General features: G+C 42.8%; 3 protein-coding genes and 1 long non-coding RNA gene across 5 annotated transcripts in view; 3 read left to right on the top strand and 1 right to left on the bottom strand.

The window, feature by feature from the left end:
* Positions 1–1,214: 1,214 nt before the first annotated feature.
* On the top strand, positions 1,215–2,193 carry LOC111589293 (uncharacterized). Its single transcript, XM_023300092.1, has 2 exons — positions 1,215–1,454; positions 1,539–2,193. The coding sequence occupies exons 1-2, from the start codon at positions 1,353–1,355 to the stop codon at positions 2,127–2,129; spliced, it is 693 nt and encodes a 230-aa protein (XP_023155860.1). The 5' UTR covers positions 1,215–1,352; the 3' UTR covers positions 2,130–2,193.
* A 199-nt stretch (positions 2,194–2,392) lies between these two features.
* Positions 2,393–4,023, bottom strand: LOC103627522 (protein ALP1-like). The gene is made up of 2 exons (XM_008647815.4): positions 3,707–4,023; positions 2,393–3,628 (listed from the first exon to the last, which is right to left on the bottom strand). The coding sequence occupies exons 1-2, from the start codon at positions 3,952–3,954 to the stop codon at positions 2,587–2,589; spliced, it is 1,290 nt and encodes a 429-aa protein (XP_008646037.1). The 5' UTR covers positions 3,955–4,023; the 3' UTR covers positions 2,393–2,586.
* Positions 4,024–5,599: 1,576 nt separating this feature from the next.
* The window catches only part of LOC103627523 (tripeptidyl-peptidase 2), a 66,139-nt gene continuing 55,889 nt past the window's right edge, over positions 5,600–15,849 (top strand). Inside the window, exons 1-15 of one of the 2 annotated variants that reach the window (XM_008647817.4) lie at positions 5,600–6,296; positions 7,701–7,779; positions 7,885–7,958; positions 8,188–8,297; positions 8,382–8,462; positions 8,637–8,723; positions 8,792–8,934; positions 9,627–9,777; positions 9,853–9,975; positions 10,186–10,269; positions 10,379–10,566; positions 10,764–10,938; positions 11,057–11,178; positions 11,276–11,355; positions 15,672–15,730. In XM_008647817.4, coding sequence (XP_008646039.1) covers positions 5,933–6,296; positions 7,701–7,779; positions 7,885–7,958; positions 8,188–8,297; positions 8,382–8,462; positions 8,637–8,723; positions 8,792–8,934; positions 9,627–9,777; positions 9,853–9,975; positions 10,186–10,269; positions 10,379–10,566; positions 10,764–10,938; positions 11,057–11,178; positions 11,276–11,355; positions 15,672–15,730 — 1,920 coding nt within the window. In that variant the 5' untranslated portion in view covers positions 5,600–5,932. The remainder of the gene's footprint in view (positions 6,297–7,700; positions 7,780–7,884; positions 7,959–8,187; positions 8,298–8,381; positions 8,463–8,636; positions 8,724–8,791; positions 8,935–9,626; positions 9,778–9,852; positions 9,976–10,185; positions 10,270–10,378; positions 10,567–10,763; positions 10,939–11,056; positions 11,179–11,275; positions 11,356–15,671; positions 15,731–15,849) is intronic. The other variant, XM_008647816.2, reaches the window with a different exon arrangement.
* Positions 11,362–14,198, top strand: LOC109939993 (uncharacterized). Its single transcript, XR_002262508.1, has 2 exons — positions 11,362–11,501; positions 11,689–14,198. It is a non-coding gene; the product is annotated as an uncharacterized lncRNA (long non-coding RNA).

Consider the following 15,849-nt stretch of genomic DNA (forward strand, 5'->3'; position numbering starts at 1 on the left):
GCATCAATGGCTTATTGTTGTGTTCGGATGCTTAAATTTAGACCGGTTTTGGGGGGATCCATTTTGGGTTTGGGGGGTTCTTCGTCCCAGATGATGAGGTTCTGTCCGGATTCAAATTACTCAACATTAATTCTTCAATGGAGTCCTGTTTTGTTCCTCGTTGTTTTGTCGGGTCTGAACCTCAGCATGCATTTTTTATGCGACCATGGTAAACTAATCTGCAAATTTATAACAGGTTGACATAGATGGAATGTACATTGATTAAGGGTTCATTTCAACTGTGTACTCATAGTTTGGAATCCCTTCTATGCACTAGTTTGTATACGATACCTAATTTGTAGTCGGTGTTAACTAATTCAACACTGTGTTTGATGTAGCCATGGATTCGGAGAACGAAAAGCTCCGTAAAGCACTGGCTACTCTGCTCAGAGTTGTTCAAAAGCGTAGTTGTGACATCGTTGATGTCGTCAAATCAGCCTTCCAGCCTTTCAACTCACCTTTGGTCGACGAATTGAACCGAGCACTAGTTGAGATTGATGACCTCGCCAAGGATCTTGAAGACGTAGCAGCGCAAACTCAGTGGGAGGTAGAAAATATGGCTAACAGTAAAGTGAAACAACATCCACAACAAGAGGAAGCAGTAGAGGACCTTTTGATAGAAGATGGTTCAGAAGACGACCTACTGATAGACGAAGAGTCACCAATTAACTATGAAGACCTTGTGGGCTATGACGATGGTCGTGACTACTCAACCGACGACACATATCCCTACTAGTGTCTAGGTTTAACTTAAGTACAAGTATTGTACCATGTTCAGGTCTATGTTCAGGTCTACTTGTCGGTTGGTATGATCATGCTTTTGGGGGATTTAAATGTTGTGGTCTATGTAAACTGAAACCAGTTCAGTTACTACAATAATTATTGTGTTTTGTTGAACTATGTTTGCCTTACTTTATACCATGTTACATGTTCACTACATGCTCATTTATATCATGTTTGATCTGCCTCTATTGCATAGAATGGGGAGTGATTGGAACCAGGTGATGTCTCAATATGGAAGCTTCCTTAGCCAGATTGACGAGCAGCCTATCGGAACACAACATTCTGAATTTCCAGTTGATGGGCAACCCGAGGGCTCAAGAACACCAGCTGTTACTAAAAAGCCAACTCAAAGAACTAAGCTAGCAAACTTCACTACTGAAGAGGATACAAGGGTATGCCATGCATGGCTTGCTGTTAGTTGCGATCCCATTATTAACACAGGGCAGAAACGTCAAGGATTTTGGAGTAGAATTACTGAAGCATACAACTCAAGACGAGGAACATTGCCCGAAAGGTCCACAAAATCTTTGATGAGTAGATGGGATACTATCAAAACACAGTGTTCCACTTTTGCTGGATACATGATGGCAGTCCTCCAACAGAATCCTAGTGGACTCAGTGACGCAGACAAGGTACATCTTTAATGTAACATTTTGACATCACTATTGTAGGTTTGTTAGTATGTTCCTGTTGTAACCAGTTGTTTGATGTGGCAGACATCACTGGCAGCTTCTAGGTTTGCAGCAATTGAGAAGAAGCCTTTCCACTTTTTACACTGTTGGGCTATTCTTAAGGACCAACCAAAATGGATGGACAACCACATGGGTCAACAAAATCAGCAAGCCAACGCTAATCCCACACATTCTAACACAGTCGACGTGGATGCAGAAGAATCTGTACCATCAAGCTTCACATCAAAGAGGCCACTGAGTCGAGATTCTTCTAAGGAAAAGGCAAATAGGACTAAATCTGTGGACACATCTTCATCAGATTCTGAGTTCATGACACGCATGGGAGATCTTTCTTTGGAGCGCCTGTCAGTGTACAAAACAGCTGTTACAACTGAGGAAAAGAAGTTGGATTCAATGAACAGAAATGAGAGGCAGAAATTGCTCCTAGAAAAGAAGAAGTTGAACCTAGAGAAATTAAGGCTTGAAAGGCAGAAACTAAAGGAGGACAAGGAAGAGGAGATAATGATCTTAAGCATGGATTTGAGCAAATGTAACCCTCTACTCCGCAAGTACTATGAAGCCAAGCAACAAGAGATACTGGCAAGGGTTACTGGGTCTACTTCATCTGGCCAGTGATGGTTCCTTACTTAATATGTTTGTTTGTCATTTATGAATGAGGCGTAGTCGGACTTGTTTCTGTGAGGTTGCTGTCGTCAGACCCTAATCTGGTTTGTACCAGATTTTTTTAGGTCTTGTTTGAACTATTTGTTTTCAAGTATTTGTTTTGAACTATTTGTCATGGTTTGTACCTGAATGTTTTACTATATGTGTTGAACTATTTGGTTTCATTAACTGTGAGCTTGGTGTACTTTTTGTTTAGCATTTCTACACACATGTGGTTGCATGACAGTAGTACTTCTTGTTATTGAATTCAAACAGCACCATGAGACACTACGACAGACAGTACACACACTTGATAACAACACACATGACACTACGACAGACACTACAACAATGTAAACTAAACATGTCAACACAATAACAGTTCGACAGTAGATAAGAACAGACATGACACAACTTGTTTCATTACTTCCTATGCAACTCCGGATCCATGTCGCGCCCAGTGATGGTGTATCAGATCAACCTGAAGCTGAGTATATTTGTTGCGGTCTTTCAGTTGGTTGTACCTTTGATTGACGAAGTCGTTGCGCTCTTCCATTGAACCTTGAGTTGTGTCTGCCAGCACTCCGATGTTTTCAAAGGTTGTGTTCAAAGACAATGGACCTTCGTCTTCTACTATCATGTTGTGCAATATTATGCATGTTTTCATGATGTCCCCAATGTGTTCAGGACTCCAACCGTATGCAGGGCCACGGACCACACCCCATCTCTTCTGGAGTACACCGAAAGCTCGTTCAATATCTTTTCGAGCAGACTCTTGAATTGTTGCAAAGTGTTGGGTTCTAACGTCGTAGGGGTTACAGATTGTCTTCACAAATGCGGGCCAGTCAGGGTAAATACCGTCTGCTAGGTAATATCTCATATTGTACGTGTGACCATTCACAGTGAATGAAACTGGAGGTGTCTCACCGCTCAGATGCCTTTCAAAAAGGTTTGAACGGTGAAGAACGTTTATGTCGTTGCAACTACCTGGCAGACCAAAATATGCATGCCATATCCACAGGTCATACGACGCAACAGCTTCCAAGATCATGGTAGGATGTTTACCACGCCCTGTAAACATGCCCTTCCATGAACTTGGGCAGTTACGCCACTCCCAATGCATGCAATCAACACTACGAAGCATACCAGGAAACCCACGTGACTCGCCAACTTGGAGAAGGCGTGCGATATCTTCTGCATTTGGTGCACGGAGATAATACGGAGCAAACGCGGTTTGGACGGCCGTGCAAAAGTGTTTCAATGCCTCATGAGCAGTAGATTCACCAATGCGTACGTATTCGTCAACGGCATCAGCCGGAATACCGTAAGCAAGGATTCGAACAGCAGCAACAACTTTCTGTAGAGCAGAAAGACCAATCTCACCCGCACAGTTTGGACGCTGAATAAAATATGGATCCACTTGTTGCACAACATCAACAAGGCGCTCAAACACATGGCGACGCATGCGGAACCTACCATAGAATTCATGTGTCATAATAGGGGTCATGAAGTTATGTACATGGTAAAATGAATGTGGTAATTGTAAATACCTCCTACGAAATTGAGCATCCGTGTACACCGGGTTCGCTCCAAAGTAGTCCGCTCGGATTCTTGCATCGCCGCTCATGTGATCACGATGAATCCTAACACGCCCTGGAATCGAACCACCATGACGACGCTCATTGCGTGCACGTCGCCTCCTATTGACCATGTGCCTCGCCAACTGCAACTCTTCTTCTTCCTCTTCCATTTCTTCCATCAACCGCACAAGAAAATTGTTTTCTAAGTAGGGATTCATGGTTGTGGAGTTTGTAAAGGCAAGGTTGAGTGAAGTATGGAAGGCTCACTCGATATTTATAGAGGAAGTACGCTTCGGATACAAGCCATGCGGTTGCCGTGCAAGGGAAGCTAGGCTATGGCTTCTCGAAGAAGAGTACTGGCTTACGTTGCAAGCTTGTCCATTTGAAAACATATTTTGCCAAGGATATTATACTATGTGGCGCGTTATCGAGAACAATTACACAACAACAAAACAAGCAATGTAATTAATATTGACAATTCGAATTTATTAATTTGAAAATTAATAAATACAATTTTTACGTATCATTTATGCAGCGTGAAATGCGAACAAAACAAAGAAAAATGAAAAAGAAATGGAAAATGTGAATCTGTTAGCACTGTAGCTTTAGGGCACGGAATTTAGAGGACGCTGCTGGAGACGGAGAATATATAGAGGACAGAATCTTTTAGAGTGTTCTGTAAAGGACAGAGAATATTCCTTTAGGGGACGAAATTTAGGGGACCAGTGGCGGAGGACGCGCTAAAACCAAGGTATTGCTAATGTAACATAAAAAAATCACAACGTAATCTAAAATAATTCATAGCTATAAAATAAGCGATAAATATTAAAAATATCTTATTCGAGAGTTATCGTGATTATAATCCATTTACAACCAAATGTCATATAGCAGATAAAATCTGAAAAAGAGAAAATAAGTTAATAATAACAAATTAAACTAAAAACCGTTAAACAAGTAAAATGAGAATATACCTCTAATTGAGCGTGTATCAAAGTTGCAAATTGTGAAACTTCAGGCCATCAATAAACAAAAGGAGCAAGCTTACAGTCGCAAGAATTTAGAAATTATGAGCAGCGAACAAAACAAGAGCTCATTAAAGAGGAGATGTATCGAGTACAGACAGTTGGAACGACGCAACCTGATGAAATATTTGTCTTGTGAGTTTTACCAATTTATCTAGAGAGTGTGAGGCACCCGTGATGGTATGAATGCTATGCAGGTTGAAAGAACTATGCCGCTTGCTAACCATTCAGACCCAAACAACGCCAATAGCTGCCATGCTGGGCTACCGAGGCCGGGGCCGCGCTACGGGCAGAAGGCGGAGCGGTGGTGCACCACGGAGCGTGGAGGGCAGGAGCGGAGCACGTAGGGCAGAGGCAGACCGACTTGCCGATGCCTGGAGCGGCAAAGCCCTCGAGGGGATAGGACGGCGGAGCTGGTCTTGGGCGATTCTGGCGGCGCTGAGAAGGAGAGCGGAGACGAACCTGTTCGTCAGTTCGTGGGAGGCGGGGACTATAGGATTTTCTAAATTTTGGTATGTTTGTTGGGCTGGATCGAGGTATTGCCCAAGCAACACTGAGTAATATTGGGTCCTCCGCCCCTGTAGGGGACGCTGCTGGAGACAGTCTAAGTTTTGACGTTGGGGCATATTTTGCGTACCTGCTCGCCGGAGCAAGGGCAAACGTCATAAGAAATCTAAAGACCAAACGAAATTTATTTGGCAAGGGGCATTTCTTTGGTTGCCGTTTCATGTTTGAAGTGGGAATTTCTAAATTGCAATGGTGACAAAGTAGTACGGGTTCAGTTTGTCTTTCTCATACCTTTCTCCACAGCTTTATATTTTCCAACTATTTTGCATGCTATAGGGTAGGCACAAAATATCTGTTGGACTAGTGGCTAGCCCCGCCCCGGCTAGACGCCACGATCCATTAGCCCTAGCCAACGACCGGCTGCCAGACTGCAACAGCCACCGGCGGTCGGCACGACAGCACGGTCCTTCCATTGTTGCTCCCAGCTCCAACGCAGCATTACTCATCTCCATTCTCCAGTCCGATAATCCACTCATTACCTCATCATCGTTTCCAAAAGCAAAGCTTTCCACGCAGATTCCACCATTAAATTGGGCGAACTTTTTTGAATTAAAAACTCAAATCCTGGAAAACGAGATGCGGTAGGCTGGTAGTAGGAGGACTAATCATGTGGGCGACGCTACATAAACCCGTCGCGCACGCCAACTTGCGTCTCCTCCTCACAGTCTCCGCCTTCTCCGGACCACTCCACTTAGGCACCGCCAGCGCTGTCGCGGCGGCGGTTACGACCCGACGCTCGAGTTCTAGCAGGGGCGTCGCGGCCACCGCGATGCCTTCGTCGTCTCCGCCTCCGCTGCCACCAGCCGAGGAGACGACCGCCTCTGCTGCCGCTCTCGCCCCTGAGGGTGGATTCTCCCTCACCGAGCCCTCGTTCCTCGAGTCCCTCATGCCGAAGAAGGAGATCGGCGTCGACCGCTTCCTCGCCGCTCACCCTGAGTATGACGGGCGCAGCGCACTCATCGCTATCTTCGGTGAGTAAGTGGGTGTAATTGCGTACCCCTATGGTTTGGATGCAGTTGACTTCTTCTCCCTGGTGCGATCTGTTCGGGTAAGGGTTTTAGTAGGCGATGATATAGTAGCGCATGTGGCTAAGGCTATCTCTAACTGCTATCTCTGACGGATTACCCATTCCTATAACCGTTTTCAAACTTCAACTCTACGACAGCAGCGTGCAAAATAGTGTTTAGGTGACCATACGAGTGAACTGTTGGGTGGTTTGCGGTGTTTAAGTAGGTGTAAGTCACTGAACTGTGTGGCTTGTTATTGCTTGCTTTTAGGATTTATAACTTATCTTGGCGCTGTGGATTCTATATCAGTTAAAAGATAACTGCCTCTCTGGATTTTAGCGAGTATAATTCTAGCAGTTAAAGGATAACCGCCTCTCTGAATTTTAGCGAGTATAATTCGGTTTTCGGTATCTATGGTTTAAGCTGGTGTGATATTTGTCACATATAGGAGGCTCATGGTCTGTGGAAGTGACAGTGAATTTTGCATAATATGTTTTGTTATTTATAGAACATAAATCTAAACTGAGAGCTCCCTAGATTTGCGGTTGAGCAAGGTTATTAAAATCATAAACCTAAATTGGATCAGAACTCCAATGGTAGGATCATAACTACTAGAATCGTAGATCCTAATTAACAGAATTGTAGAATCAACCTGATAAACTTAGATCGTAAACCGCACCATAGAATCGAGATTTCAACAACTATCGATGCCGGAATCAACAAAATCCAGAAAAGAAAAGAACAAGAGGAGGAGCTGCCGACTATTAAGGTTAGAGTTTGGGGCTGGGATTACGGTGCTGCCAGACTAAAGGGGGCTTTGTGGGAGGACACTGGACTGGCAATTGTGGTGGGTGATCCTTTTAATTAAATCCTGCTTGCAGTTGAATTTGCTTGGTTGTTGTATGCAGTGTTCTTAAGGCGGTAAGACGAGGCGAGGCGTTGGACCACCGCCTGGACGCCTAGGCGAGCAAGGCGCCTAGAATTATTCGAGCGCCTGGACGCCTAGGTGTCGCCTTAAAAACACTGGTTGTATGGCTCAGATGATATTAGCAGCCTTTACCTGTTGGCATGAGTGTTCATCTTGCTAAAGAAACACAACCGAGTTTGTTCAAATGAATAACCATAGTCAAGAAACATGATAAATAAATGGAGAGATATATAATCAGTGGGAGGTTGTTACATCTCCATTGGATATTGCTTTGTAAAATTTGTTGTTTAGGCAAAGCATAAATGTGGGGCATGGGCAGTCGGGCACAGTCTGAGTTTTGGGTGATCTATGATGGGTCTGATTTGTGTGCAATTCCATACATTTGATAAGCTTTGATTCTCTTAGCTTTGTTGTGCTGATGTGACCTGTAAACATGACAGATTCTGGAGTCGATCCAGCTGCTGCTGGGTTACAGACTACTTCAGATGGAAAGCCTAAAATCCTTGATGTACTTGATTGGTACTATTGACCCTTCCAGAATTTGGATGATTATATGTTCTTTCCTGGCAACTTCTTTGAATGATGTGTCCATCGATTCAAGTACATGTATGCTCTTAAATGCAGCACTGGTAGTGGTGATGTTGACACGTCCAAAGTGGTGAAAGCTGATGCTGATGGTGCTATTGTTGGTGCTTCAGGTTGGTGAGATGGTGTTTAACTTCCATCCCATTTCTTGTTCTTCTCAAATGAATGGTAGTTTTTAATGCTCAACATTTTTGTGAAATAATAAAAATATATGGAGTGTATACCTTTTTTACTTGCAATGGATTTATGAATGAATGCTATTTGTCTCATCAATGCTGCCAATATGGATCCATATTCCTATTGGAGTTTACTGCTCTTACCTGATATGCTGTTTACACCCAGGTGCCCGTTTGGTTATAAACCCCTCATGGAAAAACCCTTCTCAAGAGTGGCATGTTGGCTGTAAATTAATATATGAACTGTTTACTGACACACTTACATCTCGATTGAAGGTAAATTTCATTTTCAGTGCCTACACCCCAAAATTTTATATTGAACTTGATATCTTAACAAGGGTCTACCCACCCACACTTCAGAAAGAAAGAAAGAAGAAATGGGACGAGGAAAACCAGGAATCAATTTCCGATGCTCTGAAGCAGCTGAATGAATTTGAAAAGGTTTAGGTCCACTCTAGACGCATCTTGATTCTCCACTCCCGCCTATTGTTTATTTGATTGTGTGTATTGCATTTAGTTTTCTCTTTGCAGTGTAGGCAAGTATTGTTTCTGTGGCATTGTTAAGTGCACTTTCAGAAGTTCTCACCTAGTCACCTTTGTTGGTAATGGTTGCAGAAGCATCCTAAGCCTGATGACACCATGCTGAAGAAGGCACATGAAGACATGCAAAGCAGACTTGATTACCTGAGGAAACAAGCTGAAGTAAGAAGACCACATAGAATGCAGGGGGATTTTTTTTCTAGTGTAATGTTTTCCTCCTGGTTTTGTAGGGTTATGACGATAAGGGGCCTGTAATTGACATTGTTACATGGAATGATGGTGATGTGTGGAGGGTTGCTGTCGATACCCAGACCCTTGAGGGTAACAATGATGGTGGAAAACTAGCAGATTTTGTTCCTCTGACAAACTACAGGTTAATTGATTTTGTGTTGTTAATTAGATGTTGCAGTTCCTGGTCTTGTTCATTTCTTATACTGGTTTTGTTTTCTATTACTGTCTACCCCATGCTTTGCTGCATGTTGTTTACTTGTTTGAATAAACTGCATTCATTTATCAATGGTTCTTGTTTTGTCTGGTTTGGGAGGGGGTGTGAGTTGTATTGGGACTCTTGTCCCTCCTTTTCTTCTTAATATAAAGATACACAGGTCTCCTGCGTGTCTGAGAAAAAAACACCCTTCATGAAAATTTTATATGGTTTCGTGAACATCTTCCATTTGAACACACAAAAAATGAAGGGAAATGTATAATCAAAGCACCTTAGGTTTTCAAATGATTAAATCTCATTTGCTGGAGTGCATGCTCTATTTTTAAGCCTGAACCAGAGAGCATTTTATTTCAAGTCATATAAACTTCTCTATATACAATTCGTCCATTACTGATGTAACCCTTATTGTGGCTGGGGCATCTGGCTGTTTTATATTTCTATGTGATAGTATGCGGCTAGCTTCAGATTTTTATGCAGTATTAATTTCTACTTTACAGCTAACTGTTGAAACATAATCTTTTAATTATGTTTTAGCTTCAGTTTGCTATGCAGTGTTCTTATATTAAACAATATGTTTCTGATCTCATATGAATCGTTGGTGCATTATTTTTTTCCTGCAGGCTTGAACGCAAATATGCAATTTTCAGCAAATTGGATGCTTGCTCTTTTGTAGCAAATGTTTATAATGATGGGAACCTTGTCAGTATAGTAACTGACTGCTCTCCCCATGCTACTCATGTCGCGGGCATTGCAGCTGCATTTCATCCAGATGTATGTTACCTAACTATTGGCTTTTCATTTGCATTAAAAATTTTGAAGGCACTATTCTGTTGAGTTCTTACACAGGAACCTCTGCTGAATGGAGTTGCACCTGGAGCACAATTGATTTCCTGTAAGATTGGAGACACTCGCTTAGGATCTATGGAGACAGGGACGGGGCTGGTGAGGGCCTTGATAGCTGCAGTAGAGGTTATACGCTAACCTTACTCTGTATACCATTTATTGGTGTGGAGTGCAAAATGCATTTGTTTCTGGTCTATTGGACACAATACCATTGTAAATGCATCCTTATCAAGTTTTAATGTTCGAGGAATACCTATTCACTAAAGATGCTCAGCAGACTTCTCCATCAATCCTTAGGATTTTCGCTGAACTGATTCCTTGAATTCTGGCATCCAGCACAAATGTGATCTGATTAACATGAGCTATGGAGAGCCTACCCTTCTTCCTGACTATGGCAGATTCATTGATCTTTCTAATGAGGTGGGATCCTTTACTGCAGTGTTATTTCATCAATTGTTTGGTTACAATATTATATTTTAGAATTAGAATGCTCATGGAAATGTGGCTGAAGGTCTATATTGTTTCACAGGTTGTGGACAAACATCGCATTATATTTATTAGTAGCGCCGGAAACAATGGACCGGCTTTGAACACTGTGGGTGCTCCAGGTGGGACTAGTACAAGCATTATTGGTGTTGGTGCTTATGTTTCACCAGCCATGGCTGCTGGAGCTCACTGTGTTGTACAACCACCTGCAAAGGGAATGGAGTACACATGGTATGTTAGTACCAGTGTCCCACAATTTCATGTGACACCGTCTTATTATGAATCATGATATATATTGTGCAACTAAAATAAGTCCACCGTGCTGTGCAACTAATAAAATAAGTCTCGTAGAACCATTGGAATTTAACAACTGTATTTGTTTTTACTTTTTAGACAGTAACATTTAAATCTGTTATTGGAAATGAAAGGTCTAGCCGCGGGCCTACTGCTGATGGGGATCTTGGCGTTTCCATTAGTGCACCTGGTGGTGCAGTTGCTCCTGTACCAACTTGGACGCTTCAATCTCGCATGCTCATGAATGGCACTTCCATGTCATCTCCTTCTGCCTGTGGTGGGGTAGCTCTTCTTGTTAGTGGCATGAAGGTTTGTGTGGTCAATTTTCTTTTTTGTTCATTAATGCAGTACACCCTTTTCTATGTTTGGTAAAGGTGTAAAGCAAGACAAAACACTACATATTATTCTTATTTGGAATATATTTCAGGCTGAAGGCATTCCATTAAGCCCTTATTCTGTAAGAAAAGCAATAGAGAATACAGCCGCATCTATAAGTAATGCACCTGAGGAGAAACTGACCACAGGAAATGGGCTTTTGCAAGTTGATAGGTTAGCCGTAGTTAACTTGTACATGTTATTCTATTTGACGAAATTTTTGTGATATGTTGTGTTGGAATTTCAGTTGACATTAGTTTTGCTTTGGCAGGGCTTTTGAATATGCACAGCAGGCTAAGAAGTTGCCACTTGTTTCTTATAGAATCTCAATCAATCAAGTGGGAAAGTCAGGTAAATACCCTCTCTGTTTTAGTATTTTTTTCCTCGAAAAGCACAGGAGAACTGCGCCCCATTATATATTAGGAGGAAGAAACAAAAAGGTCTGAAGAAGACCCAAATACAAGACTCTCCTTATGGTGGCCAAAACAACCGTACAGGTAGGGATCCATAATCACACCAAACTAAAACAGAAGCCCCTAAGCAGTAAGAGAAGGGGCTGCCAAAAAGGATAGACCTTTGGCACCAACAATCTGCTATTTTTGCTTTTCCTCATCTACATACTCAAGGAGAAGACTGAGGTTGGGATATACTCTATCAAAAACTGCTCTATTCCGATGTTTCCAGATCATCCAGGCCCCAAGAGTGATGAGGGAGTTCAGGCCTTTCTTAACCATTCCAGATTTCCAGATACAGCAGCGGAGGTCCTTTTCCACCAGTCCAAGAAAGAGATAGTAGCCGGCTGTGGGGCTAAGTAATGTAGGCCAAACTTCCTTAGAAGGTTATACCAGAAGACTCTTGTGAAGACACCAAAAGGCTAAATGAGTTGGTCTCTCCGATTCAAAGCGCATTTATAAAGGGGAGGTTCATCCAAGATAATTTCATGTTAGTACAACAAACTGCAAGGCTGTTACACCAACAAAAACTGCCTCGCCTGCTCCTCAAACTTGATATCACTAAGGCTTTTGATTCAGTTTCCTGGCCCTTCCTAATTGAAGTCATGCAACAGATTGATTTTGGTCATATCTGGAGGGATATTGTTTGTGGGTTATTGGCTTCCTCCACTACACAAGTGTTGCTCAATGGTTCCCCGGGGGAACATATAGCCCATAGGAGAGGGCTTATGCAGGGAGACCCTCTTTCCCCCATGCTATTCATCCTAGTTATGGATGTTCTTGGCCTTTTATTCTCTAAAGCGGAAGAAGCAGGTTTGCTACAACAGTTATCTAGAAGAATTAAGTTCCATCGGATTTCTATATATGCAGATGATGTGGCTGTGTTTTTACATCCTACTGCTGAAGAAACTTCTATCACTTTAGACATCCTGCAACTTTTTGGAGATGCTTCTGGCCTCATAAATAATGCATAGAAATCAAATGTATATCCTATCCAATGCCCCGAGGGGACCTTGATGGAAGTTCAGAGCTTGCTGCCTTGTGAGATGGCAACCTTCCCCTGCAGGTATTTGGGGCTCCCCCTATCCTTGCATAAGCTTTCTAGGCAGCAGTTCCAGCCCTTTGTTGAAAGAATTGCAGATCAACTCCCTAATTGGAAAGCTGACTTGATGTCCAGAGCAGGAAGGAGAATTCAGGTGCAACATGTTCTCACAGGCATGACAGTTTATTTAGCAATGGCAATTGACATTCCCCAATGGGCCTTAGATGCCATTGATAAGATAAGAAAAGGTTTTCTATGGAGAGGCAGAAAGGAAGCAAAGGGAGGACATTGTTTGGTAGCCTGGGGAAAGGTGTGTCGACCCTTTCAGCTGGGAGGCTTGGGAATCTCTAGTCTCCCAGAGCTTTGTTGGGCTCTCCGCATGAGATGGTTGTGGCTGCAGAAAACAGATTTGGGGCGGCCTTGGGCAAGCCTTCCCATACATGTCCCAAACAAAGCTAGGGCTTTTTTCTCTATGGCCCTTATTTCTAAGGTTGGGGATGGTTCAAACACCTTGTTCTGGAATGATAGATGGCTGCATGGCACTCGAATCTCTGATATTGCCCCCAGTCTGTACAAGTCAATTCCAAGAAGAATTGCTAACAGAAGGACGGTGAAGGAAGCACTTCTAAACAGGAGATGGATTTCAGATATTAGGGGGGCTCTTACAGTAAGAGTCTTGGTAGAATATCTAAAACTTTGGGAATCCCTCTCAGAGATTGAGTTACAACCAAAGATAAGGGATAGACATGTTTTCAGCCTTGCTTCAGATGGTAAATACACAACAAAAGCAGCATATAAAGGCCTGTTCTTAGGATCTGCTACCTTTGATCACTACAAAAGAATCTAGAGATCTTGGGCCCCCTCAAAGTGCCGTTTTTTCATTTGGTTGGTGGCACACAACAGATGCTGGACTGCTGATCGTCCCCACACAGGTGTCCTCTTTGTGACCAAGAAGATGAAACCATGAACCACCTCCTTATTTCCTGCGTCTTCACAAGAATTTTCTGGTATATGCTCTTAAGGAAATTTGGGTTACATGCCCTGGCCCCACAGCCTGGCCTCACATCCTTCTTGGAGTGGTGGAAGGGGGCTGCAGAGGCAGTGCAGGGAATGGTCAAGAAAGGGCTGGATTCTCTCATTATTTTGGGAGCCTGGAAGATATGTAACCTCCGCAATAGATGTGTGTTTGATGGAGAGAACCCCAGCCTTTCTCGAATCCTGAAGCAGGCTGATGAGGAGAGAAGCCTTTGGGAGCTAGCAGGAGCCAAGGGTCTCTCCTATTTGGCTGCTCCATTGTCGGTAGCCTGAATTCCTCATGGATTTGTTTATTTATGCTTGTTTTTGGCCTCCGTAAGGAGTGTCTTTTTGTATTATGTTTTCCTCTTCTTAATATAATTAAAGGCGCAGTTCTCCTGCGCTTTCGAGAAAAAAAAACCAACAGGTGGTTGATAGATTCATGATCCTGAATCCTGATCACATAGGGGACATCTGGTAGGATGATTCAATCCTCTTTTTGGCAATCTGTCTGCAGTCCAACACTTATTCTGGGCCACTGGCTGCATGAAGAATCGACACTTTGGTGGAGCCCATGATCTCCAAACTCTTTTGTAATGCCCAAAGGAGCTTGACCCTAAAAAGATGCCTTTGTAAGCTGAACTTGCAGAATATTTGCCTTTCAGTTGCCAAGTAAAAAATGTGCCTGTCTTCAATAGTACGCTGCAGCACAAAGACAGAGAATCCCAGAGAAATAACAAGTAATCTATCAATATCTGCAATCCGTCTTCTGTTCAACAAGGCTTCTTGCACAATCCATTTGCTTGTTATGCTTTCTGGGATTATACCGAACAATCTCGGAGCAATATGTGAAACCCTTCTACCATTTATCCACCTATTTGTCCAGAACAAAGTGTTTGACCCATTGCCAATCTCAGTAATCAACACTCTAGAGAAGAAGGATCTAGCTTTGCTTGGAACTTGTATTGGGAGACCTGCCCAGTTTTTTTGTAGCCATAACCATCTCATGCAAAGTGCCCAACAAACTTCAGGGAGACTCGAAATTCCCAACCCTCCCAAATGCAGAGGTCGGCATACATTGCCCCATGCGACCAAGCAGTGTCCTCCATTTACTTCTTTTCTACCTTTCCATAGGAAGCCTTTTCTTATTTTATCAATGACATCAATGGCTCATTGGGGGAAATCAATTGCCATTGCTGCATAAATAGACATCCCAGTAAGGACATGCTGCACTAGGATTCTTCTTCCTGCCCTACTCATTAAATCTGCCTTCCAGTTTGGGAGTTGGTGAGTTGGTCAGCAATTTTTTCCACCAGGGACATGAACTGTTGCTTGGATAATTTGTGCAAGGAATGAGGAAGGCCCAAATATTTGCAGGGAAAAGAAGCAATTTCACATGGCAGCCTGTTTTGGACCTCTAAAATGGTCTTCTCAGAGCACCTGATAGGTTATACATTAGACTTCTGTGCATTGTTGTGAAGGCCATAAGCATCTCCAAACAACTGAAGGATATCAAAGGTAGTGGAGATATCTGCATCAGTAGGATGCAAAAATAGAGCCACATCATCAGCATATATAGAGACCCTGTGGAGCTTCTTCCTTCTTGATAATTGTTGGAGTAATCTTGCCTCCTCAGCCTTGGAGAAGAGAAGGCCAAGAACATTCATAGCAAGAATAAAAAGCATTGGGAAAAGGGGGTCTCCCTATCTAAGCCCCCTCTTCTATGTTGAATCATTACTCCTGGGCACCCATTTAGAAGCACCTTTAAGGTAGAAGAAGCTAATAACCCACAAATAATCTCTCTCCAAATTTGTCCAAAGCCTGCTGCATCACTTCAATTAAGAAAGGCCAAGACACAGAATTAAAGTTTTAGTTATATCCCGTTTGAAAAGGAGCCGAGCCATGTTTTGTTAGTGAAGCAGCCTTGATGTCTGTTGCACAAGCATAAAATTGTCCTGAATAAACCTTCCTTTTATAAATGCACTTTGGTTTGGAGAGACCATAAACCTGTTGGCAAGGACCTTTGTGACCAATTTTGCAAAACTGTGCACTAAGCTGATTGTGTTTTCATGACATGCAAGCTAAAGGATTTGTATTGATAATTGTGTTGATTTGATATATTACATATAGGATAACGTGGTAGCATGTATGCCTTGCAGTTCCAAAACTAAGAGGAATATACCTCCGCGGGGGCAATGCATGCTGCCAAACAAGTGAGGTCAGTTCCTGCTAACCTGTTTGGGTTACAATGCCCTGTTTTGAATTTTTTTCTTCCCCAGAAGAGGCTGGAGGTGCAAGAAGCATCATTGACCAATGGAAGATGTGCTTTTACACGTG

This window comes from Zea mays, chromosome 5 (assembly GCF_902167145.1).
Source record: "Zea mays cultivar B73 chromosome 5, Zm-B73-REFERENCE-NAM-5.0, whole genome shotgun sequence".
NCBI classification, from domain to species: Eukaryota; Viridiplantae; Streptophyta; class Magnoliopsida; order Poales; family Poaceae; genus Zea; species Zea mays.

Excerpts from the sequence above, each read along its gene's own strand:
- LOC103627522 (XM_008647815.4), bottom strand. The coding sequence starts at position 3,954 with ATGAATCCCTACTTAGAAAACAATTTTCTTGTGCGGTTGATGGAAGAA. Across the intron at positions 3,629-3,706 it reads GATGCTCAATTTCGTAGGAG|GTTCCGCATGCGTCGCCATG; the intron begins GTATTTACAATT and ends ATTCTATGGTAG.
- LOC111589293 (XM_023300092.1), top strand. The coding sequence starts at position 1,353 with ATGAGTAGATGGGATACTATCAAAACACAGTGTTCCACTTTTGCTGGA. Across the intron at positions 1,455-1,538 it reads GACTCAGTGACGCAGACAAG|ACATCACTGGCAGCTTCTAG; the intron begins GTACATCTTTAA and ends TTGATGTGGCAG.